Source organism: Octodon degus, unplaced genomic scaffold, assembly GCF_000260255.1.
Source record: "Octodon degus isolate 3935 unplaced genomic scaffold, OctDeg1.0 scaffold00102, whole genome shotgun sequence".
Taxonomy (NCBI): domain Eukaryota; kingdom Metazoa; phylum Chordata; class Mammalia; order Rodentia; family Octodontidae; genus Octodon; species Octodon degus.
Genome location: NW_004524678.1, coordinates 2147516 through 2174259, shown reverse-complemented (window position 1 = coordinate 2174259; position 26744 = coordinate 2147516). Strand labels below are relative to the sequence as shown.

At 41.6% G+C, this 26744-nt stretch overlaps 1 protein-coding gene across 6 annotated transcripts in view; it reads right to left on the bottom strand.

Annotated features, from left to right (window-relative positions):
* Positions 1 to 1874: 1874 nt before the first annotated feature.
* Fermt2 (fermitin family member 2) overlaps positions 1875 to 26744 on the bottom strand; it is a 94755-nt gene continuing 69885 nt past the window's right edge. Inside the window, exons 3-17 of one of the 6 annotated variants that reach the window (XM_023723714.1) lie at positions 25889 to 26023; positions 19286 to 19318; positions 18747 to 18972; positions 18535 to 18637; positions 16634 to 16741; positions 14273 to 14407; positions 13447 to 13496; positions 12213 to 12337; positions 8662 to 8768; positions 8299 to 8520; positions 6603 to 6626; positions 6062 to 6082; positions 5370 to 5494; positions 4373 to 4514; positions 1876 to 3130 (exon numbers count right to left, since the gene is read on the bottom strand). In XM_023723714.1, coding sequence (XP_023579482.1) covers positions 2957 to 3130; positions 4373 to 4514; positions 5370 to 5494; positions 6062 to 6082; positions 6603 to 6626; positions 8299 to 8520; positions 8662 to 8768; positions 12213 to 12337; positions 13447 to 13496; positions 14273 to 14407; positions 16634 to 16741; positions 18535 to 18637; positions 18747 to 18972; positions 19286 to 19318; positions 25889 to 26023 — 1730 coding nt within the window. In that variant the 3' untranslated portion in view covers positions 1876 to 2956. Of the gene's footprint in view, positions 3131 to 4372; positions 4515 to 5369; positions 5495 to 6061; positions 6083 to 6602; positions 6627 to 8298; positions 8521 to 8661; positions 8769 to 12212; positions 12338 to 13446; positions 13497 to 14272; positions 14408 to 16633; positions 16742 to 18534; positions 18638 to 18746; positions 18973 to 19285; positions 19319 to 25888; positions 26024 to 26744 lie in introns of all 6 variants that reach the window. The other 5 variants (XM_023723715.1, XM_023723716.1, XM_023723717.1 and 2 more) reach the window with 5 other exon arrangements.

Genomic DNA, 26744 nt, shown 5'->3' with positions numbered 1-26744 from the left:
ACTGTTGTCCCTTTGTGGACTTGTGCAATAGCGGTTAAGAACTACAAGGGGCTTTTCCTTGACAAAATCCAGCTCCCTGATTTTTGTAGTTCAGGGCTGTGCAGAAAGTACCTTGGATTGAGTGAAGATTATGACTAACACTGTGGCATCTCAGAGGGGGTCTTGACCTTGCAGACTCAGCAGACTGTTGGCAGTACCTGGTTCACATCCCGTTTTGGGCCTGCATGCCCACTGGAACCTGAGTCCAGAAGGGGCAGTCTAGGGTCTACCTCTAGTGATAGGGTCCCCAGGTGTTGGGAGCCCCAGGAAACTAGAAAATTGATCAAATGTGTAGGTGGGGCTGGGCCTCAGTGCCTAAAGCAAACAAGCTATCTCAGTCCTGAGCAAAACATCCTGTCTGGTTCAGGCCAGTTTAGTTGCTAGGCAACTTTGGGTCATGTGTTACAAACTTTGCAAATGTATAAAGGATCGTTTTTGTGTGAGTTAGTCTTGCCCATCAGGCAGACTAGTGACCACCTAGCCCAGCTTTTGTCTTCTCGTCTTTCTCATTCCTGCCATAGTGTCTTCCTGGGTAGAACAGTTCACAGTGAGACCAGCGGATCCCTACACCTGGGTGGCTGCAGGGATGGAGAGATGGGATCCAGGTCTCTATCCCACCTCTGCCTTGCTAATGATGGGCAGTGTAGAGGGAAGGGTACTAAGGAAGAAATTGAGCCCTAGAATTTTCCACTGCTAGACACAGCCAGGTGGGCAGAGACAGAGAACAGCCCCAGGGTGAAGGCATCGGAGCCTGGAGTCTGGGACACAGGGCCCCTCTGGCCAGAGCACAGTGATCTGCTGGGGCAAAGGAGAGGCCAGAGCTCCAGCCCACGGGCCTCTGCTGCGCTCTGGGGCATCCTGAAATCTCTGTAGGGGAGGAGAGGGCTTCTCCCCGGACAGGGCTGCAGGACAACCAGGGGGTCTGTGGAGCCAAGGCCTCAAATACACAAGTGACCACAGCGCATATGGGTCGGAACATTTTAAGCGGGGAGGATTCCTTGTATTTTGAAGCAAGGTCAGCTACAACGTGGCCTAAAGGTCATCCGTTTTGAGAGGCTCCTCTAGCCCAAAGGCACAGCACAAAGGTGACCCAGGTGGAGGCAGCAGCAAGTGGGCATGCAAGGTTGCAGAAGAAAAAATGGACAGGCTCTGGCTTGATGCAGCACAAGGGTAAAGGAGAAGGTCCAGGATCCACCTCACCTGAATGCAGGGCAACAGCACAGGGAAAATTAATAAATGTAGTTTCTGGACCAAGAATTATTTTGCTGTTTAATAGATTTATCCTCAGACTGCCGTGCCAGTGCCAGTCCCACACCTGGGGCACGCTGAGACTCATTTGAGACTGGGAGTGGTGGCATGCGCCTGTAATCCCTGGGACTGGGAGGTTAAAAAATAGGAAGATTCACTATGAGTCTGATCTGTGTAGTGAGACCCTGTACTAAATACATTAAAAAAAAAAAGTAATATAAAATAAATTCTGCTTGTGTTAACTTTTACTTCTAACTACATTTCTTTTTTTTTACATTTCAATTTTTTTTGTGTATTTTTTTATATCACATTTCAAAACAAAGAAAGCATAAACAAATGCAGGCACACACACCAATCAACTATAAAGAGTAAAATTCTAATTACAGGGTAAGTTTAAAAGAGACTCTAACTACATTTCTAATAGGTACTACCATTGTTTCTTAGCAGTAGAATAAGGATCAGCCTAAGTCAAACCATCTATGAGAACACCCAGTCCACTGGTGTGCCCCAGGGTGCAGCCTTTCCAAGAGGCGAGGGCAAATCTCTATAGTTACTGCTACATAAAGAGTAAGGACAAGCACAAAAAAATTAAATAAAAGGTTTTGCTTTTATTTAAAATAAATGCATTTATACAGTCTTTAAACCATGGATTATTGGACAATACTGGTATCCACTCCGCCCCGGCCCCTCTTGGGCTGTGTGAGCTAGGAATTTCCCAACTAGCACCAATGCAGATTGTAACAGCGCGACAGAAGGAACACGGCCAGTCCAGGCACTGGGAGTTAAGGACATTATGGCAAATCACAACCAGAATGAAGTCATTTTTAATTTAGCACATATTAAAACTGCATATTAATTATATCTCTTAAAAGCATTTAATTAATGCAAGGATGCTACATTTAAGCCACTTTCTAGTTGTGAATAGCTTTAAAAAACTGTACAATTTTATAAAATTTGTGTTTGTACATTAGTTACACAAAATGCATACTTCATAGACCTTTACTTCATGTTGTAAGCATAAGTTGCGTATTTTAGGCAGACAGTGAATATGCTGGTGAATACTAAGAGTGTTGTAACACATTCTGGTATGAACACAGAAACACAAGACAGTATACACACATGCTTGCTCAAGGACAAAAACCAAGCATAAACAGACTAACAGCACTTTCCTTCAAATAATGACATTATTAAATACCAGGCATCTTTTCCATGCCTGACTTTATACTGGGGGGTTAACGGCTCCCAGAAGTAGGATATTTAAAACATGACATCAAATTAAACATACATTAAAACACATGCATCAAACATGATAAATACACTTCATATAGGTTAAGCCCTGGATACCCTTAGTCGATGGCTTGTTTCTCAGACCGGCTCGTTTACATCCGTGATGTAAACGGATCTTTACATCTTCCTGACCTGTCCACCACTTCCACTCAGCTCATGGCCTAGGCAATGCGTGCCCCCTTCAGGAGTCCACATGTTGTGTCACGAGAGCAAATTAAGAATCGTGCGAGTTAGTGCACATAGTAACCAGTCTGGTTAAGGCAAATAAGTTTTTCATGATAAAATGGTAATTTCAAGCTTACTTTATTAAGCAGCATATAACAACAGCTTTAAAGTTAAATATCGTTATGGCCGTGGCGTTTTCATTACACAGTATTTCTAATCACACCCAACCACTGGTAAGTTTGTAGAACATCTCTTCATCTAAACTCTCATTTTGGTCTTTTGCACGTGTCGAGAGAAATATGTAGCCACCGATGAACTCATGAACCACCTTGCAGTCCACTTCAGTACAAATGAAGGACAGCCGGACTTCATCTGCAAACTCGACGGTGACCTGGAGCAAGGAAAGCACAATCAGGCCAGTGAAGCTCCGGTGGGCTGCACCCAGCAGAGCTGTGTGTGGGCTCAGGCCTGCCCTGTCACAAAATACTTGTCAGTCCTCAAGTAACAACTACTCTTAAAATGCTACAGTAACGATGCTCCTAAATCTGAAGGAACAGGGAAGTCTACTGCCTTTTCCCCTATTCTTTTTTGAGTTCTGAAAAGGGTGAGAGAATGCAAGGGCTTAGGTCAGTAAGTTCCCAAATGTCCCTGGTGATTAAATTAATGAGAATGTCTCTCCAAGTCCTGGGAGAAAACCTACTTCCTGTGTTTTATTTAATATTTGCTCCAATATTTAACCTTTAGTTATCATGTTTGAATATTTTAAAAAATGTGCCCCCCACCCCCCCACCTGCCCATATTACACACTGAATCCAGGGATTCTCTACCACTGAGCTACATCTCCATTTTTTAAAGAAAAAGCTTGCTAATTTGCCCAGGCTGGCTTGAATTTTCTTCTTCTTCCTCATTTTCTCTGTCTTTTCGAGACAGGGTCTCACTACACAGCTCAGGCTGGCCTTGAGTTTATTTTGTAGCCCAGGCTGGTCTCCAATTTGCAACAATCCTGCCTCAGCCTCCTCAGAGCTGGGATTTCAGGCGTGGGACCATGACCAGCCCTGGCTTTGAATTTTTGATCCTCCTGTCTGAGCCTCCTGAGGAGCTGGGATTACAGGAATACTACCACATATGGCCAGGAATAGGATTTTTACTCAGAAATGATATAATACAAGCTTAAGTGAATTATTAATAAAATATGGTTTAAAGTTCAGGCACATCAAGACTGGGAGTGGGGGCATGAAAGCTGCAAACTCAGAGCCCCAAGTCAGCTCAGGCTGAGCCCTAAGCCTGCTCTATATGATGGGCATGGACTCACGTCCTGTGCGTGAAACAGGTACCCTGTCACCCCAGAAAACTGGCAGGACTGACAGAGGGGGCATAAATATGAACAGCTGGTATCCTACGTGGCACACAGGACATTCGGTAAGCTGTTGTTACGAGCGGAGGGGATTTAAAAAGACCAGGCAGCATTCTAAGCGAATCAGTACGCACTCAGACTATAGTTAGCAGGGCTGTGGGGCTTACTGAGCAGGGCCTGCACCCCAAGAAGCAATGCTAAGAATAATCTTCAGGTCTTAGAAAGCCTTTTATTTCTAACTAATTTGTAAAAGAATAAGATGAGGCTGGCCCCGCTCACCATTTTGATCTCCCAGTTGACGTTCCACTGCTTCATGTTGCTAAACCTCCAGGTTTTAATAGCGTCCCCTGTACCGGCATCCATCCGAATTAATCTGTTGTATGCAATTCCAATCAGTTCTTCTTTTTTGCCCCCCTGGAACCTACAATATTGAAAAAACCCAAGCATTTAAAAACATGTTTTAGGGGCTGGAGAGATGGCTCAGTGGTCTAAAGCACCTACTTGAAACAAGCTTGGCAAAGCACAGGGACTGCGGTTCGATCCCCAGCACCACATGCCAGCCAGCCCCGCCCCCTGGTGGGCTGAGCTGGCCACACACACACACAATAAATAAATGTAATAAATAAAAATAAATATTTAAAAATAAAAAAAATAAAAATAAAAAAATAAAAACATGTTTTATTTATTTATTTATTTATTTTTTTGCGGAACTGGGGATTGAACTCAGGCCCTTGCGCTTGCCAGGGCAGCGCTTATTCTGCTGAGCCATCTCCCCAGCCCCTAAAAACATGTTTTAGGGAAAACATACTGGTCTATTTTTAAAGTTCTCCCTAACCCCGAAAGAAAAGTGTGGAAACTGAATTTTTTGGGGGGTGGTGGATTGGGGACTAAACCCAAGACCTTTGCAATGAGCTACATTCATGCCCAGCCCTTTATTTCTGGGGGACAATGTCTTGCTAAATTGTCCAAGGTAGATTTGAACTTATGATCCTCTTGCCTCAGTCTCCCACAGTGCTGGTATACGACATGTGTCCACCACACCTAATACAAGCACAATTCTTATGTAAGTAAAAACCAAAATGTAACTTTTGAGTTTTAACATAAAAACTCAAAGTACAGAAAATAAATCCCAATAGTCTTTAAATTTTACTTAAAATAGGCTGTTAGTGTGTGTACCTAGCTGTGCTTCGAATGTTTAGTTTCTAACTGCATGAAGCAGATGAAGTGAAAACCCAACTCCAGGTTTACAAAAGGCTACTCCTCCATGGCCACTGACCTCGCGATGAAGTGCGTGATGCCAAATTCGGGCAGTGACTGCCAAGCTTGAATGAATCTCATCTTGGCTTCAATCAGACTCATCTGAGCCACATTCTGATGGGCCTCCAGGATCCGTGCTGTTATCTGAACAGTGAACACCAGCTTTACCACCAGGAATTGTTCTCCGAGGTACAACGAGATAAGACATCAAAGACAGAAGTGTGTGCCCCACCACCACAACCTCAGATCCAGAGGTGGAATGAGAATGACCTCAGGTTACGTGTGTGAATTTAATCAATGTATTCTATTTCTCATATATATGATACATTCTTAATTTTAGCTTTCACATATTAAGAAACAAAAATACACTATTAGGAGTACATAAAAACCTGCCATACTTGAGTCCTGCTGGTCTACCCTAACACCCGCTTTATGGTACAGAAAGTCTATGCGTGCGCACAATGCGTTTGTGCTTACACTGAGCAGGAGGCGTGGCGGGCTGAGCGCCTAATAACATGTCTCTGGTAGGAGCTTCAAGTACTCCAAATCACCACAATTTACTAGAAATGTCTAAATCAATCACCAGGAAAATTCTAAAAATTTCTTAATTAATTTACTTTGGGATTATTACTTCCACCAGGGGAAGGCAGTAGCTGTGGTTTCTAACTTTTCAATTTGTCTTCTTTTTTGGGTGAAATATGGAGAACTTACCAAATCTCTTACATAGCCTGGCTGTAGATGGCAATGCGAGGAAAGAAAAAGGAAGCGGAAAGAAAAAAAAAAAAGAGGCAATCAGAAAAATGGCAATGAAGCAGAGCAAGAGCTGCGGCAACCTGCAAACCGAAATCCAGCCAAAACCATGCAAAGAGCCACTTAGGTGGAAACCAGGCAAAGTAAATGTGAAAACGGAAATGGAAGTGAAGCAGCAGCGACTACCGTCCATTTAGGGCAAGGAGAAACTCCACCCAGTGTAGAATGTTAATTTAAATATTGCTAAAATTAAGGGTAGACATTTTAAGAAGGAAATATAAGGAGCAGACACTTTTTCCACTCTTTGTGTACCAGTTCTTACTGGTTAGAATAAAGCTAATTATTTTAGTAGCAACATAATTAATACTCAAAAGCCTTTAAAATCTTCTCAGATTTAGTCAAACAGTGTGATACATGCACTGTTTTTTAAAGAGGCTGACAGCATAATGTACAGTGCTCATATGTTCTTTATTTACACAAGAAAAGCAAACTTTCCAATTACCATCTGCTTTTTGCATCCTTTTTCCTGGAAGGAAAAATAAAAGACATGCCATTCGCTACCCTAGGACTTGTGGCTGTGAACTAATGGATTAGCCCATTTCAGCTTCAATCAAAAAAGATAAACCCATCCAACAACGCTTTAAAAATACAAAATTCAGTGTGAGTCATATTCATTCAAAAAAGTTCACAGGAAGTTCAGGTAACTCAGTATAATTTGGGGGAACTACAGTAGATTAAACCCAGAGAAGGTCTCAGGTCACAGGTCCTGAGCGTGTATCCATGACCGGCACGTCGCCATCCGCACTCCTGGGTGCAAGCAGTGAGATGTGCCCTGCCGTCTAGGAATGCCCTGGACATCCAGGCAAAGGCAGGATGAGAAGGGAGTGTGCCCTTGGCAGGGCGCCACATGGAGAGAGTCACGGAGGATCCCTCCCAAGGACGGCACACTGCCCTCCAGTCAGGGACACTCAACGCTGTCTTCGCTCTCAAGGGAGATTCTCCTGACTCTCCTGATGGTCTAGTTGGGAACTCAGGGACAGAAATTATTTCCTGATACCTGATACTGAAACCATAAAACTGCTAAGATCTGAAATGATGCCATGCCTTTGAAGGCAAATGAATTTACTTTTAGAAACAAAGTTCCTTATAAGCCTTTAATGAAATGACTGGAGTAAGAAATGGAATTACTTCTTGTTCACGTTCCCTTTTTAATTGAACAATCTGCATTCCACGAAGCTCCCAGGCCAGCATTTCCTCCATTCCTTACTACTCCCACATCCTGGCTGTGAGATAAACAGTTTCCATGTAGCATACAGGACCCTTGAAACTTACAGACTCACATTGACTGATTAAAACTTTTTGAACATTTCCAGTTAACTCACGTCAGATGCGCATAATAAACATTGTATTTAAAGTTAAGGAATTAAGTGTTCTGCATACTTAATTGGAGCTTTTCACAAAGATAAAAATACTAGATAAAAATGAAGTATTTACTCTAAAGGTCTGCCCTGCCCCCCTGCCCACACTGAAGTTACTTCCTTTTATGGAATGACGATTGGTGGAGAAAATACGGGGCTATCCCAAGTCAAATTCCCCTGCGCAGGAACTTTCATGTTGTACTGAGGGACTATTTTCCTACATAGCAAACCTTTTATGGTGCTAATTTCCAGAAAGGAATTCTAAAAAAAGTAAACACCAAAAGCAGTGAATTTCAATTAAAATTTGCCAAACTTTGTGATGCTGTGCAAAATTTTGCTTAGATTCTAACCATTAATATTTGGAAGAGTATAGACTGCTTCTACCCTTATAAGGTTTATTTTCGAAGTCAGAAAATCAATTTCAACACCAAGAATGGGTATTAAAAATTCTGTTGGGAAACACCAACTGTACTTGATACCATATTTGCATTAATACCACCATCAATTTCCAGAAATATCTAAAAGAACATCCGGTCAACAGAATGACTTCCTCACGTAGTTTAGAATAAATGTACCTTCAACTATTCCTCCCTCTTATCTCTCCTAGTAAGATAAGGATTTTTAAATAATCAAGCTAACATCTATGTATTTCTTAACTTACAGTCTAACCAGCTGATATAAAATTAAAACTTTTAATAGAGGAAACAAAATTTAACAGATACATCCAGCATAATAAAACAAATCTGCAGAAAGCAGTAATTGAGAAAAGAGATGAAATACCTGCTTGTTCTTGTATTTTTTTAGGTACCGAGGAGATACCAAACACTCAGGGTTTATATCAGTCGTGATCTGTTCTGGTATTAACTGAGGATCTGGATTTAAATGCTGCATCTTCAGAAAAGACAGAATATTCTGAACTTCGAGGCTGTAGGAGCTGTCTGCCATGGTCTTGCCCTTGGAGGCTAACCTGCAGGCCGCCATCCAGTGCGCGTACTGCTTTTCCTAGTGAAAACAAACATGGAGGCATGAAATCACCTGGGCTGCTGCGACCACAGAGGAGGGGATCCAGGGGTGAGGTTCAAGGGTGACCGGTGACTGGCTTAGCACAGAAAGATCAGGTTTACTTTTAGCTGGAAAACTTACATTGTCACAACGAAGCCAGATTTCATTCATGCCCTCTGCAACTGGAATCAGGAGCTTAATGTTAAACTTTTGGCCTGAAATGTTTACATCTGGGGTAACTTCACATCCTGTAATAAAAAAAAAAAAAAAAAAAAAAATTAATTAGTAATGTACTTAAATTTAAGAAATCCCAAGCCAGGGGAGACAACTTGATAGTCTAAGTGCCTGCCTGGCAAGTGCAAGGACCCATGTTCAATCACTAGTACTGCTTGCCAGGCCGGCCCTGAAACTGGGTGTGGGTGGTACATGCCTATAATCCCAGTGCTGGAGAAGCCAAGACTGTAACAAATAAATAAATTAAAAAAAAAAAGGAAAAAAAAAATCCCAAGGCAATCATTTTGTGGGGTTTTAACATGTTGAATTTTGCTATAACATTTGAGGGATGCGGCTCCATCAGCAGCGTTAGGCAGCAGGGGCAGGGCGGGGAGCTCCAGGCATGAGCTCCATAAGGGGTACACACAGTCTGGGCTCAAGTCTGCGGCCCAGGGTCATCTTCGAGGCTTGCTACCTTGTTCTCTGTGCTGGAGCAAGGTTTCTGTGCTGGAGCAAGGTTTCTTGGCAGAGAGTATAAAGCATGAGCTAACAGTATATTCAGAAAAAATAAATGTTAAAATTGTCAACTGGTCCTCCTCCACACCAATGTATTGAAGGTATTAGAGGAGCTCCAGTGGCGCAATCGGTTAGCGTATGGTACTTATACTGAAGGTAGTAGATAAATTACATAACTGAGGTAAAAGGCAGTTCTCTATTCTGTCTAGAAGCAACCCCTGTGTGAACTTGCAGGATTTTTACCCGTTTTCTTCTTAAGATACTCCATGTAAGTACCTTGGTTTATAAATCCTTTTATAGAAGCTTTACAAATGAAAATTGTATAACAGTTTAACTAGCAAAGTTAAAGATGTGTGAAGATGCACAATCTTTTACCCAATTACCACTGGTTATTCAAGCAGATTAAAGTACACAGCCCTGAAATAATCAGGCCCCTTTTAAAGTTCAGAAAAAACTAAGCAGGCAGAGTCACAGCGAGCAGTGAACTCCATCTATCTTCATTCCAAGCCACCTCCCTCCAAGTGAACCCAACAGCTCTATCTCTGCAAGCTGAGCTGCAAGTCTGACTTCAAATTCCTTCAGAGACTATCCTGTGACCTCTGTCCCCTCAGGCACGTTCTCTGCCTCTCTCTTCAAGCCAGTTTCTACTGTATCTTATGTCCATGCATTTCCTAGGCATTTTATTGTGGTTCGTGTTTGTGTTTTAAGCAAGCTCCTCTTCTCGCCTTGTCCCTTATGCCTGGTGTTCTGTAGGGTTCTACCTTACCTGTCTCTTCTCAGACTGTTCACCACGGATTCTAACTGCAGTTACACTGATCCCTGTAGCATGTGGACCTATTCCAATGGTCTACACAGGTTCCAAATAAGAACCCCATAAGTTTAAAATGTCCAAATCAAACTCATCTCTCCCCCAAAGCCAATTTTTTCTCTATATACCAATCTATCACTCCATCTACTTGATTAGGGAAGCCATTAGTACATGTCTTCCCCGGCCTCCTCCAAACTGCCATCCAGTCTTGTTGGCTGATTGCCCTCAGCATTCACTGCATCTGCCCCTCCGCATTCTTGCTTCCATATGAGTCTATCAATCTTACGTATGTCCATGTATACACGCTCACATGGACAAGCATGAGGCTAGGGATGAACGCAGGGTCTTGTGTGTGCCAACCAGGGGATCTACCACTGAGTGACACCTAGCTTTCCATGACCTCAATTTGGATCACTATCATTGTCCTAAAATTACCTCTCACCCCATAGTTGACCTAAATATGTATCCAGTCATTTCTGTGTTATAATCTTTCAGTGAAAGTTTATAGCTGTCAGTTCAAAAAATCCTAACTTTAGACCTCCTCTGCTTAGCAGGCCCAATGTCCTGGGATCACTCCCTCACCCAAGACAAACTTCCATCTTTAATCATCTAATTCTGTCATGTTAGCATGTCAGACTCAGTTTAAGGAAGCAGCCCTGTGTTCTAGCAGCACGAACCCATGGCAGTCGCTAAATCTCTACTGTAGTCTTCATGTTCTGCATTTTCTGTCTAGAAGCCTCTTTATCAACTCCTCTGTTGTGTGTGTGTGTTGCTGGAGACCGAGTCCAGGACCTCCTGCATGCCCTGGGCATGCTCACAGTAAGCTCTCCCCTCAGTCCTCTTCAGATTTTAACTCAGCTCTCCTTTCCCCCAGGAAGTCTCTCCACCCTCACTCAAGTTAAGCAGTACTTTTACCTCCTTTATACTTACTTTCTGAAGTCTAATTTATTACCCAAGTTGTAACAATTATTTTTTGCAGTGCTGAGGATTAGATCCAGAGCCTAACATGCTATGTGAATATTCTGCCCTGAGCTACATGGCGTCCCAGGCCTGACTGTCACCTTTATCTTCCACATACGTGTTCTAAGCATACTGAGGACAGCACTGCTCTTTCTTGGGTGGGCTGCCGTGTCTGACAGCTTGCAGCATAGAAGCTCAATGAGTACTACTGGAACTGAACTTTTTTTTAAACTTTATGAAGGAAGGTTTGTTTAGCTTGTAACCATGGAGATCCAAGGGCATGCCGCACCGTCAGCTGTGCTGGGTACGGCCCTCCTGGCTGTTGATGTCACGGCAGTGAGAGTGCCTGGGTGGAGATCACATACCGAAACAGAAAACCAGAGACCCTCAGGGGTTGCACTGAACTTTTTTCAAAAATTTATTTTATTGAGAAACAAATAGCAATAAGACAGTTTCCAAACTGAGCACTGAACTTCTGAAACTGTGTTTCAGGTCTCTAAAGGAGCTTAATGATGGTCTGAAGCTCATTTTTCAGAGGAAGATACTGAAGCTCAGACTGGCTATTTTCCCACACCTATCGGGCCTGTCCCCAGGCACAGCAGAATCCTCACCACCTGGGTTCTAGTCTAGGGCTCCTAGAGAAGTGTACAAGAAAAGTGCTCCTTTGAGAGGTCTTCGGAGAGCTGGAATGAGAAAGAGATTACATTTACTCCTTCCTCCCAGGCCTCAGCTCTCAGCCATATTGTGAACAGGTTAGCAATGTGACAGTGACAGGAAGGATAGGCCAGAAGACATACCTAAGCTCTAAAGCAAAAAGAAGATGTGAGCTGGTCCCCACAGGCAAAGAAGAGAGCTGCAAGTTACAAGTAATGGCAGAGAAGCAAGAAACTCATCTGAGCTGTTGAAAAGTTTTAATCAAACTACAGAACGAGGAAAACCTACAGGTCCTTCAGGCTGCAGACAGAAGATGAACTTGAAAAGTGCAAACAGAATGTATCTCAAGTCAGGCTGCACAGAGATCACAGCAAATTACTGATAAGGAACTGAATGTTCGTAACAGAAAAGGACTCAAAAACATCTAAACATTAGGAAAAGTACCCCAAGAAGAAAGAAACGCATCCCCCTCACCCGGCCCAGCCCGTGATGGGCACTTCCTGTCAGACGGACAGACAGCCCGGGTCGCCACCTTCCTCACCTCGCAGGTTCAGCTGGTGAGCAGGGGTGCCTCCCGACTCTTCTTTGCTCTTATAGCAGGAAATAGACGTGTCTTTGAAAGTGCACCAATACTGCTTGTAGCCTTTTAAGGTCAGCTTTTTGGGCCTAAGTGTCAAATACAGTTAAGAGGAAAAAACATGCTGAGTAACTCTCAGGGCTGTGTCTCAGTGCTCAAGTGTGAGGCACGGAAGTCTGAGGCCACGTTTTGCACGTGCAGAAACAATTCCTTTGGTCTCTTTCAGGCAACCTGCGAGCACTGCATGTGTGCTGGCTTCTCAGCTGACTGGGATGACCCCACAACCTTGAGCCAGTAGACGGTGAGAAACCTGCACTTCTCAAAGCCACGGTGTCACTAAGCTCAGGGGAAAGGTTAAGACAAGAAAGGGAGAGTCACCACCCACGACTGGTCTCCACAAGGACTGCAGAGCGCCCTCTACCACTGCTAGGAGAAGTAGCAAGTGCATCCAACAAGCCTGGAAGTGGGGGAAGGGCAGCAGTCTCAGGGCCACGTTCCTAAGGTTCCTAAGGTGACGCTCATTTGTTCCTTCAGTGTCAAACACAGAAGAGGCTGGGACAGCCCTGAAGGCACAGGCATTTAACAGGCATATAAAGGGAGCAGCTAGAGAGGCATCTGAAATCTTGTCTACCTCAGCAGTGTCACATATTTTGGGCTGGTTTATGTTCAGCTAAAGTAACTGGTCGTACAGTAAGTTTTACATAGGAGATATTCTACAGTGCTTTCCCCCCTTGTCTCTTAATGCCCAGTTCTCCTGATTCTGTGGAACATACGGGGTTTTGACTGTTTTAAGAGTCTGGCTGGATAGAAACACTGAGACCTTAAAAAAACGTGGCATGAACAAATGAATACAGTTCTGAGCTCTAAACTAGGAAGCACCTGGGCAGCTGCAGGTCACCCTGTGCTGGTCAGCTGAGGGCCCAGGCTGCGCCACCACACTGCTATGTTCTGGCGTCTGTAAAGCAATCCAGGTGTCACAATTCTCTTTTTAAAGAATGCTTATCAGATAAAACAATGACTATTGTTATTTTATCTGGTAAACATTTTCTCTCATGATTTCTTGTTCATCTAACTGGCTAATCTTTTTATAAATGTATTTACTAGTCCAACTTAACTTACTATCAATCTAAATAATGAACTACTATAACATGAACACTTTATACATTAATATCTGGAACCCACCTCCTTTTGCACTTACTTGAAAACTTTAATATAGTCAGCAAGTTCAGGAATGGATGTAATGTCACCCTAGGGAGAGAGGTAAACCATATTTTTTTGTATTTAAAAAAAATTCCTCCTAATGCTTGATAGTCAATATCAAGAATTAGCTTATGTAATAAACAGAATTAAGTAAAATACATACTATAAAGAATTAAAAGACACAATCATGTTATATGGCAATATGGACCACGTACTGTTTTCTGTTCCAAACAGCACGGACGGTAAGAACTTGAACCAGATGACAACTTAACCCACAAGGATGTATTTCTTTCTTTCTTTTTTTTTTTTTTTTCTTTGGGCGGAACCTGGGTTTGAACTCAGGCCCTTGCACTTGCCAGGGAAGCGCTTATTCCATTGAGCCATCTCCCCGGTCCCAAGGATATATTTTTTGCAAGTGCAGCTAAAACTGTTTACAGTTGCCTACAGAAATTTGTGAATCGTAACAGCCCTGAAAAAGGTGTTTCTCTACCATTACCTAATTCTTTAGCTTTAAAAAAAACCTTTAAAAGCTGCTGTCAATTTATTTCCCTCTTCTTTCCGTAGTTCTCCTAAAAAGCAGGTCAATGAATGCATTTGTACCATGAGCTGAGATGGACGTTCAGATGGATGCTGTACCTCAGCAGCACAGTGCATGTGTGAGTCCCTGGGTTCTATCTAGTGCCTCAAGCGCAAATCTTCCCTAAGATTCTTGAAAAATCTGTACCTTTTTTGTCTAGGACAGTAAACATTTCTTTTTACTCTCCAAATACTTTCTGCCAACTGAAACCCACAAAGAGGCAAGCTAAGTGTAAATATTCACCTACCAGAATTGTTGATGTTTTACCCCCTTCCAAAGTAATCTCCAGATCTGAAAGGGCAGCATCGACCTCATCAACGTCTTTGTCACTGTTGTTTAGGTGATTCTCTGATGTCATGATTGACAGCTTATTGATATGATACTGAAAATAGAAATGACTTTATTGTTTTTTTTTTTTTGCTCCGAATGCCCTCAGGGCATGTTGGCTGGCTTGAGTTGTGGGGATCGAACCACAGCAACCTGAGCCTGACTGCTTTGTTGAAGCAGTCACTTAAAGAACTGAGCTAAGGGGCAGGCCCCCAGAAATGACTTTATTGAAATGGTGGGTATAACTGCAAACTTTAAAATATTATGACATGCATCAATATTACCAACATGAGTACTTTTATTACCTAATTTGAAAAAAATAAGGCCCTGGCAACTGTTATTAATATCATAAACCTGTTAACTATCCATGCCCTGGCCAGTCATGGTGGTGCACACTTGTAATTCCAGCACTTGGGAGGCTGAGGCAGGAGGACTGCTGTAAATTTGAGAGCATCCTGGACTACAAAGTGAGTTGAAGGCCAGCCTGAACTACATAGATATTTTATTTTATTTTTATTTATTTATTTATTTTTTTTTTTAACATTTATTTATTGTGTGTGTGTGTGTGTGTGTGGCCAGCTCAGCCCACCAGGGGGCGCGGCTGGCTGGCATGTGGTGCTGGAGGATCGAACCGCGGTCCCTGTGCTTTGCCGAGCTTGTTCCAAGTAGGTGCTTTAGACCACTGAGCCATTTCTCCAGCCCCTGAACTACATAGATAGATACTGTCTCAAAAACCAAACCAAACAAAAAAACCAAACGTCCTTTAGATATTCACAGAGCAATCGCAGTGTGCAGGTCCCAAGGCCTTAAGAGAGCTAACAGCTCCATGCTTGGCTTTCCTAAATAGAGATGCCTTTTCAATCTTCCCCAAATGGCCTGTACAAATGAATATGGAATGAATGTGCAGATCAGACAAAGCCTTCTGCAGAAATGAATTAACATGGGTCGCCTTGCACTATTGTCGCTCAGAAGCACAAAATGAGCACAGACTGCCTTTCACTACTATTGCCCAGCATGTTATGACCACTGCAGCTTCAGGAGAAAGCTGAAGCTTCCCTTCTTCCATTCTTAAGTCAGTGTACATTCTCAGTTACGGCGACTGACAGGTACACACTTACACTGCAACACTATGAGCCGCAGGCACAGTCAGAAAGATACAGGGGCAACAGCATGACCAAGGGAGGGACCCCCAACAGCCTGCTTCAGGGTTTAATTCAAGAAACTCTTCACAGTCTGAATCCACCTGGAAATGGACAGGATTTCTACCCAGCCACTTCATCTTGTCCCTAGTAATCCACCTGTGGCAAGGATTTCCTTGTCTGTGCTTCTTTTTGACAACCTCCTTTCATCATGCAACTGAAATTAGTTGCTTTACTTTTTAAAAGCAACTTTGAGTTTTAACTGATTATTTTTCCGGGTGCATGAATGCATTTGTAAGATGGAGTATTTGCATCTAAGGAAAAAGTAAAATCATTTTTATAAGGGGAACTCTTCAAACTGGTTATAAACCTTGCTTTCTCTACTTCTATCTTAACAATATCAACTCTACCAGGACTCTGGATGAAACTGGAAAATCACCTCGCCAAAGGAAGTGTGGACTTCAGTATTTATAAGAACGCTGATTTATGGATATCACCCTAACACTACTTCAGTAGAGAGCACATCAATAATGAAAGTTGTAGTAAGTGCCACTAAATCTTAAAAAGCTGGTGATATGTAAGAATCTCATCTAGAAAGGTATGGTTTAAGGAAAATATAAGCCATCTACTTAATGGTTCACATTTAAAAAAAACATTAATATTAGTTTTATTAGTCTTGAAATTTTACCACTTAAAAACACTGAAACATTGTTTCTGCCACAGCTCATGTTATAGGGTCTTAGAGAGAGAGAGAGAGAGAGAGAGAGAGAGAGAGAGAGAGAGAGTGTTTTGGAAATTCAAAGTATTCTGAATAATGTGTTATCATCAGTTGTGAGAGAAATCTACATCTAATCTAATTTTAGTACATTTTATTTCCAAGAGAAAACTGAGTAAGTAAAACAATTTGGGTTCAGGATAATATTTTCTCACAAAACACAGAAGAGTAATCCTATTTACCATTAAACCCTTAAATAAGACAAACTACATTCATTTATTTATTTTGCTTTTCTAAGTGTCTATTCACTTTTTACGTAGCAAAAAAGAATACTGCCAAAAGCTACTGGAATTACCATGCCAGTTTACTATTTAAAAGCAACCCTACCCCTGCCCCCCAACACGCCCCATCACTAACTTCCACCGACCTGCAAGGCTGCGAACATCATCATTTCTTCTTCTGTGCATTCAATTTCTTCCAGGAGAATGGCCCATTTGGCCTGCTCATAAAGCTGATTGATTCTGATTGCATCATACTACAAAGCAAAAGAAACATTTCTTTTATAATATACTTATTACCTTTAGAAGTCTAAACATTGGTTTTGAAAGCTTAACAAGACAAACTGAATACATTATTTTTCTGAGGGGTTCTATCCATTAGCTCAGTTGTTTAAGTGCCTGTTTAAACAAAGCAGTCAGTCTCAGGATGTTGTGGTTCGATCCCCAGATCCTCATGCCTTACCAAACCTGCCCTTAAGGCATCCTGAGCCAGCCAAAAAATAAAAAAAATCCTTCATTATTTTTCTGAGATCTTTATTCACTATCAAGTACTTCTAGGAAAGTAGGGTTAGATATACCTACTACATTTAATTTCCCATTAAAAATGACAAGAGGATAATCATTCAGTATTACAGTGTTAGGAATAGCCCCTGAGGGTAATACATGAGGCCCTCCATCCTACACCCAGCATCTCAAAAGTAGAGGGGGAGGGGAGGGGGGGAGAGAGAGAGAGAGAGAGAGAGAGAGAGAGAGAGAGAATGGTTATTGTGTCTTACTACAATAAGATATGATCAGAGCAACTGAATTATTTTGGGAAACAGCAGATCTAGACAAATTTCCAAGTCCTTGGAAACAAGTAACTTCAAGTGTCCAAAAAGATGGTACATATATACTTATGAAAAATGTTATTGAGCTACCCATTTAATTATATTAATAATAATAGTAATATTTAACAATGCTATCTTAAAATGTGATGGCAAGGTATGGTGGCACACACGTACAATCCCAGCACTCAGGAGGTTTAAGCAGGAGCACTGTGAGTTCAAGGTCAGCCTGACCTCCATAGTGAAACCTGTCTCGAAAAGGCAAATGTAATCCTCATTCCATGTAACTATTCCCAAATAGCTTTGGCTTTACTAATGTAGGTACTGGAAAATATGGCCTGTTATTTTATTGTCAGGAATTAGCTGAGGGCTGGCCAGATAGCTCAGCGGATTAAATTGCCTGCTTAGGCAGACACAGGGACTGGGGTTTGATCCCTAGAATCCCTTGCCAGGGCGCACTGAGACAGCATTTGAGACTGGGTGTTGTGGCACATGCCTGTAATCCCAGCTCTTGGGAGGCTGAAAACAAAAGGATCACTATGAGTCTGATCTGTGTAGTTAGACCCTGTACTAAATACATTTAAAAGAAAAAAGAAAGAAAGAAAATGAATTAGCTGAGCATGTAACAACAGGCAAGTATCACAAATGAGATCCAGACTGCCATTTATGTGTCAAGGACAACACAGCAGCCAAGAAAAGTTCTTCCTCAGCATTCTGGGAAGGCGCAGTACTCTGTGCCAATTGTTTTCTAGGGGAAGAAAATCCAGGTCTTCATAGCCATGCTAAATCTTACCGGAAAAGCAGAGTACGACAATAACACATACGATACCAATCACAGTAACACAGATAATGATGTTTGGTTATCAAACAGGAAATGTAGACCTAAAAAAATGTGACACAATGGAGTGGCCATGAAGCCCAATCTTTTGGTATGTAATTACTAATGTAAAAGTAACAGAAAAAGTAATCTTTCAGAAAACTTTTCTTGCAGAACATTTGAAAGAAGGAGTTTTAAAAACCCTAGCTTTGCCAATTCTGTAGTACCAAACTAGTCCCTTAACCCAATCAGCCAAGTTATTAAAATACTTACTTGAAATACAAATGCCTTTGCCTAAAGGTTTGGGTTTTATAGCATTCAAGACTTGCTATAAACAAACAATTCCTCACTTCCAAAAACCAAACATTCAAATGAAAATGGGGGAAAAAACCCTTAAAGCCCTTGGTACCTTTGGATTCAAATCAAAAAAGCTGTAATACTTGAATCGGAGCAGCAAGGCCTCATTTTCTTTCACATCTTGTTCCATAAGAGATCTTGAGGAATCGAGCCACCTGAGCAAATCCGTTAGAGCAGCGGAACAAAGCAAAGCAGAATTAATACAATGGTCTATGTCTAGGTAGCTAAAGAAAAGCTTCCATTTTATCTGTACTCAGAACTTACCCTTGGTTTATTTTTGCTTTGTCAAGAAGAGCTTGAGGCTTGAACATTTTTGCCAAGATTTCTGGTGATGTGATTGGCTGACTGACAGCAAGGATGCCAGGATTGCCTTCTGACAGAGCACTGTCACCAAACCAAGCAGAAGTTGGTGACAAGGGGCTTCCATCATGAGCATTGTAAGTGGGGGTCATTGTTTTACTATAGAGTCCTGGGCTTGAATATATACTTCCTAGTAAGTAACACGAAAAAGAGTAAGTATAAAGAACAGGATCTTCGTTTTCAATGACAACACAGGCTACAATATATGCACACTGCGAAACAAGCTTCAGTCTGGAAGCAAAGCTTAGTACTTTACATTACCTGCCTTGCAAACATGTGAACCTAACTCCCCTTGTGTACCATTAGAGCACGTACTAACAAAGCCATAATATAATTAAGTTGGCAGAAATTCTGATGGAAAAGTCCGTTCAAGGGGATTAGGAAATAAGGATGTAGCTGAAGCAGACAGAGCAGCACTTTGGTATTTAATTGTCAAGGCTCACCTTTCAGAGGGCCAATGTAAAGAACATCAGTGCCTACAGGAAAGGAAAGAAAGGAATTCAGAAGGTAAAGGAAAGGCAACAGAGGACAGAAACAAAAGGATGAAAGTAAAGGGGGAAAAAGATTTTTCCTAAGGGAGAACCAAAAACTGAAGTACATTCAAGTGGATTTAAGAACAAAGGACCATAAAACTACAATCTAAGTGAAACAAGACTTTTATCAAAAAGAATTAAATTGCACTCTAGTCAGACATATGTGTCCATGTTACCACACGTGAAATCATGCTGTTTCAAGACAGCTCAAAGTCCCTGAGTAAATCCACGAGTTAGAACAGTCTGATGCTTTCTCAGTGCATGCTAACCTAGTCTTAACAGATTTACACATAAATTATTAGCACAAAAGGGTGGATAAAATTTTGCTCTAAAGAAGGTATCAAAAATATGTACATTTTACAGTTGAGCTCCTGAACGCAGATGTACTTTATAATTCTTCAGTTTTAGAAGGTGAAGTATGCAGACAGAGACTACATAAACAAAAGCTTGTCAAATTATTGTCAACTGATGTTCATGCTCCTTCACTCAAGTCCCAATATTCAAACATCAGATTTAAGACATTATTATTTTTAATGTATTTAGTGCAGGGTCTACAGGGTCTCACTGCACAGATCAAACTGCTAGCGACCCTCCTGTTTTCAGCCTCCCAAGCGTGGGGATCACGGGCACGGATCACCACACCCAGGCTTATTTAAGACATTTTAAAAAGTTCAGGATGACATTAAAAACAGCTCTCCAAGTCTTAACTCTGTTAAATTATACTTTGTCCTACAGTCGTAATTTTAAAAAAGAAAACGTATAATGGACATAAAGTTGCTTCTGGGTGACCGAAAGGAAATGGTTTTCTCCCATTAGCAAATTAAAGAATATGTTTAGAATCCCTTTCCTTTCTTAATTCTACCCCTTTAATTGTGGAATCAATTACCTGTGGAAAAAGTGATATTCATGCTAGAGATTGTTAAAAGTTGAAACAAACTAGTTTAAGAAGAGAAGACAAAATAAAAACAAAAGGAATTTTACTTAAAAAATCTGGTATCTTGCAAGTCACAAGATAGCTGATTTTATGTTCAGCATATGTTCTTTCAATGTCAGAACTAAAACTACCTATAGAATTCAAACACTGTGAAATACCAGGAGAGCCATGAATCCTCCTTTTAGGGGTTTGACACAGAACACTTGACATAAGCACCAGAGTTTTGTTCAAAAGCAAAAAACTGGTCTGGTTTAGCACAGAAGGGTAGATAAAATTTTGCTCTAAAGAAGGTATCAAAAATATGTCCATTTTACAGTTGAGCTCCTGAACGCAGATGTACTTTACAACTCTTCAGTTTAAGAAGGCGAGGCATGTAGGCAGATATTAAGCCAGACCAGTTTTTTCCAAATTTAAAACTGTGTGACAGCTTTGTAATAGAGACCTAAAATACTGAAAATATTATTCTAATTCAGCTGAATGGAGAATAATTCTGCTATAGAAAATATGCATATAAATAAGGTATTGGGAAAATAAATAGTCAAAAACCACTAATTTCTAGGTAGAAATCTATCCTAATTTATTTCAAAGATCAATTACTGAGAATGTTAAAAGTCTGTCCTAGTGTAATGAACTATAACCACCGTCCAGAATTAAGTTAAAACTGACAATTTTCTTTATGGAGTTTCTAACTAAAAATGTATTCTAAATAACACATATATTGGAACCCAATCTCTTTCCTCTCAACTTCCTATACTGGGCACTTTACATTTTACTGTTCTTACTTGTTTTCATTGGTAGTACATGGTAATGGCTTGTTTAGGTTTCCAAACAACTCTACTCTCATTTTAGAAGAGGAAACCAGGACATGCAAAGGTCAAAGAACCCACTGAAGGTCAAGAGCTAGTAAATTGCAGGGCCAAGCTATAAAGTTTAAGCCAGTCTTCACTTGCAGCTGCCCCGCTACCTTCACGTGCTGTAATTCATTCACCCACGCTCTGGTTCGGTCTGTTTGTCTTGTTACTGGTGTAGCTATTGCAAGCAAAGCTTCGGTAAGCGCTTCTGCACTCATTGCCCAATCCTCACTGCACTGCTGGGTCAGAGGGTACATGGGATAGGCAGAGCTTTGAATTCCTTCAGTTCAGGGCCAATCACAACCATCTTGTTTTCCTATTTGCCTATTTCCTGTCTTGTTTTCTGAAGCAGAAAACACAGGACAAGATGAAGCAACAGATTTAGTCAGCAAAAAAACATGAGTCTGTTCAACATATGAAAAGATAAGAGCTAAATAGAAAATGCAAAACACAGCACAGTCTGGAGCTGTCAGTAGGTGCTACAGATCTTAAAAACCCTCTTATGACCAAACAGCTCCTGAAGTGCTATATTTTATCACAGTGAAATCTGCCTCATAACTCAGCTATCATAAATTGCACTTCGGCCCCTTGTGACCTTCATGACCTTGGGCAAATCAATCCCTGAGGGAGCCTTCCTCTGATGCAAAACGGGGATATCATCAAAATTACAGGAGTTTTGTACGAGTCAAGTGAAAGATAATGTATCTACTAAATGATCCTGTTACACTTTATCGACTGTGTATATACTGTTGACAGTGTTGGGGGGGGTTTGATATTATATAGGTTCTCTCGTGTAGGAGAGACTGAATGTGAGAGATATATCATTGAGATATATCCACCTCACCTTTCAAAAAATCTTTATTTTGAGACAGAGCCTCACTGTATCAAACTTACAATCCTCCTGCCTCAGCTTTCCAGACTGTTGGGATTTGAGATATGCACCACCATGCTTGGCTGTTTATTTAATTCTACCTGGCTAACTTTCCTCTAAAATAAACTCTCAAGTGGCACAGGCCTGAAATCCCAGATACTCAGGAGGCTGATACAGTTCGAAGCCAGCTTGGACAACAGAGAGAGACCCTCAACAAAATAAAACAAAGCCAAAACTTAATAAATTTACCCTGTCTATATTAGTAATATTCAGTTATGCTTAAACTATTACAAATCAGAGACAACCCAGAGGAAAGAAACACATTTCAGGGCTTATTTGTGGTGGTGTTTTATAGCCTACTTTTATAGCCTACTAAAAATGAAGAATCTTTAAGATATGGATTAGTTCTTCAAATTAGATATGAATTCCAAGAGGGAAAACATGAGTGGTTGTACAATCTAAGTTACATTTTAATCAAGGCAACCCTAAAGTCAGAATTCAGTGAAAAGTCTAATGCTAACCCAATCACTTTCATTCATTAGCATACGTTACAAACCAAAGTTCCTACATTTTGTTATTATCACTATAGTTAATTGGGAAGAAACAGTAAGAATAAACTATGACAATATTATTCAATGCTTCCAGTCCTGCTTGTACCTTCTTGGACAGCTTTTCTTTGAAACATATATTTTTTCACTCACTCTAGCTAGCCACTAGGAGATAATCTAAAAATTTCAAGATTACTTGTTAACCGGACCGGCAGAGTCTCAGGATTCCTACACAAACTCATAGGTTTTCACCCATGGCTTCTGGACAAGAAAACTCCCTCAGGTTCTAAATTCTAACTACAACTTATAAAACCTGTTAATCTCACAGTGACATAAAACTTCTGATTGCCACTATATATTACAGTACAGTGTAAAGATTTTCTGGAAATTTAAATTTTTTTTTTTTAAATTTGTGTGTGTGTGTGTGTGTGTGTGTGTGTGTGTGTGTCCAGCTCAGCCCACCAGGGGGCGGGGCTGGCTGGCATGTGGTGCTGGGGGATTGAATCACGGTCCCTGTGCTTTGCTAAGTTTGTTCTAAATAGGTGCTTTAGACGACTGAGCCATCTCACCAGCCCTAATTTTTTTTTTTAAAGCAAACAAAGCCCTAAAATTAAGCCAAGGCCAGACTGTGGCCTCCAGCTGCCCACATCTGCCATAATTAGGGTCTGCCTTTCAGAGCTGGGAGAGGAGCAGGGCACAGTAGCTGGGCCTTGGAGTGGGCCCAGAGCAGGGCAGGCCTGCAGGCCTGGGGCTCCGGCAGTACTCCGCACTTCTCTTTGTCTAGCCACTTTTCAGAACTGCTGTGAGGATCAAGCATAAGCCCGTGTGTAATGTTTGGGACCACAGTTGCTCAATAAATGTGGCTATTAATAGTAGCAACCATTCAATACAATGGATCCTTTGCAAAGGAACAGCCCAGAAGTGTCCCTTTGGGCACTCGACACTGTCCAAAGGCCAACCCTCTGGGAGGGAAGAGTGAAGAATGGTACACAGACCAGAAATAAACAGCAGCCATGGTCTGGGTGACAAGGAACTGGCCGTAGTAAGAAGAGGGCGCCTGCGCAGGGGTCAGTGACTGGTGTGGACACTGGTCTTGAGTAGAAGGGCCACCAGGACCTGGCAGTTCAGGAGCAGCACAAAGAGGGAAGCACACAAGTACAGGTCAGTATCTAACGGGGAGGCTCACAAGTCTCTAAAAACAGGATATAATCAAAATGATCCAAAACATCTCAAAGAGCTACATGCACATTATGGTCTTTGAGCACTAGATCAAGTATGGCAGGAATCCTTGACCACATCACTTCCAACCTATTCATGGGCCTCATCCCCCCATAAAGTCCTCCATAATGCCCTGAGATCCGTAGCAGGTGAAGTACTCTCTAATCTCAATAGTTTCTGCCAACTGTGTTGGCTGCAGTAATGCAAGTTAAGCAGGGAGACATGAATACAAAAGACACGTAAAGCCTACGGTGACTGAAATTAATTATGGGAACTTGATTAAAAAAAGAGTAAAATAATTTACTGAATTAGGTGAGGCTCAGTAATTACAGAAGACTGGAAGAAATGGATAAAAATCTAGATTTACACTCTGCACTCAAATTGTTTTGCAAAGACTTTAAAAAAAGATTTTTTTTTTGAAATATATTTGGTACAGGGTCTCACTACATAGCTCGGACTCATAGTGATCCTGTTTTCAGCCTCCCTAGCTCTGGGATTACAGGTGTGCACTACCATGACCAGACTCAGTGCCAGATCAGCACACCTGGGGGCAGGGCTGGCACAGTATGTGGTGCCAGGGATCAAAACCCAGTCCCTGTGCTTGCCTAAGCAGGTGCTTAGTCCACTGAGCTATTTCACGAACCCATAGATTTAAAAATCTTCCTCAGCCTTAAAGACACTTCGCTGATTATGGCTGGGGATGCAGCTCGGTGGGAGACTGCTGGCCAACAGTGTGAGGCCCACACCCTCACATAGGGAGGGTCGTGGACCTTATTATACACAAGGGTTATGTAAAAAAGAAGATTCAGAACTCCAAGCAGCAGACTCATAGTAAAAGAAAAGGCCTTTAACCCTACATAATACCTATTCATACTTTGAAGATAAAGTGTTTAAGGTCCTTATTTTTTCTTACTTGCTTCCTCAACTGTGTTTACATATGCATTTTTTGGAAAACTGCCCAAAACCATTGCTTGTGATTTGAAAAGGGCCTCTTCAAACACTGTCCTAACTTCTGAGAGTGGGCCAGCATCCCCCTCGTCAACTGGCCTCCGAAGCTTGCTTCCAGGACCCTCCCTTGGGTTTTACATTCTGCTGGGATGGCTCACGGGCTCAGAAGCTGCTTACTCACTGCGTCACCAGCTTATCACAAAAGACAGCGAGGAACAGCCAGACTGAAGGGGTGCACAGCGCAGGTGATGGGGGCATACGTGCCCCCCACCCCATGCCACCCTTACAGCACCTCCAGCAGCTTGGAGTTGACGAGCTGCAGCACCCACAACTCATCACCATTCTCCTCCTCCTCTAAGAATGTAAAAAGCCAGCAATGAACTCAATCAGTACAGCGGTTCAGACATTCAGAAGGACCCCATCCAAGCAATGGGCTCATAAACGGATGCCCAACAGAATGTGGGAAACTCGTGTTCAGACCCTGTGTGCAGGGCTGAGGAACTCTGCAGCCTTCCTAACTGAGCACTCAGGCTACCCAATAGACATCCACACAGCTTCTGTACGCCACATGCCACGTTAGGTCCAGGGACAAAATGGGGTACACTACCAAAGACAGCACAGTCTGATGAGTTACAATAGCAGGATCCTAATCAGGCTGGGAGCTAACTAGTGGGGATCTCAGAAAGCTTTTCAAAGGAGGGAACTTTAAGGAAAGATATGTATGGAAGAAAACTAGCATGTGCAAAGCACAAAGGAGGTTGTATGCAATTAAATAAGGCTTCAGGTAATAAAGTACTTACTACATTGTGCTAGTGTATGTTTTATATCCTAAAAAGCCTCCCATCTCTGCCAAAGAACTGAGCTATATATAACGGAACTCTTTTGACTCTCAGAGCAAGAAACCAGGCTGCCTCTTGATTGAGCTCACTACCAGCACTGGCAGGACAATCTGCACACGACAAACTAATGGCCCTGAAAGTAATTCATGGCGGAGGAAGGGAGCTTGAGATCTCTGTTGCTTTTAGCTCAGCAGCCCTCCTGACCTACAAAACCCATTCACCCACTACCAAAGGACAAACATGTACCACCGAGGACTGTCGTGTTCGGCCCCTTAGACAGCAGCCCCTTGCCCATCAGACTCACCTGACCCAGGAGTGATAAGCGGCCCCTCTAGTTCAATGGCTTCATCTTCCGACTGGTCATCTAACTTTTTCTTTTTTTTCTTCATTGGATCTCTGGGTTTTTTTAAGAGAGAAAGTTCCTCGGGGTGTCTGATATCTGTTAACATAAGAAAATAGATTATTTTACTAAAACAAAGGAAAATTCAAATTCTTTACACTTAATGAATCTGTCTGCTTATTGTAGTTTAGGATACACATTTGCAATTTCCTTCTGTGCATGCTGAATTCTGCCAGACACTGATGCCATAGGGAAAACTGCTTGATGTACAGCACTTTTAAAAAAATGTAGCAAAAGGGCTGGTGAGATAGCTCAGGGGACTAAGCTTCTCTTCTAACAGAAAGAGTCCAAGCTTCGTAGTGAGACCCTGTACCAAATACACTAAAACAACAGCAAAAAACCCCATACATAATCATAATTCGAAATCTGGAAATAAAGCATAAATGAGTCATTTATAAAATACTTCTCAATTCTGGAATGATTATACAAATAATCATTTTACAAATGCCTATGTACATCTTGTTCATACTACATTCTTTTAGAATTAGAGTGGAATTACTGATCAAAAGTTACAATAATTTTAAGAAAAAGCAAGACTGGAATGTTTTATAAAAAAATTTGCTTATTTGAAAATCTATCTTGTGTTAAGTAATATTCTTTGGTAGCGATGTACATCTTCTCATGTTTTTGATCATTTACATATATTTCCTTCCTTTGATCATTTTTCTCAGATTTCTTAATATCAAAGTTAATATGCACATCAAAATCAAAGCAGCAATTACTGTGTATCAGTTTTTTTTAAACATAATAGTTACCATTT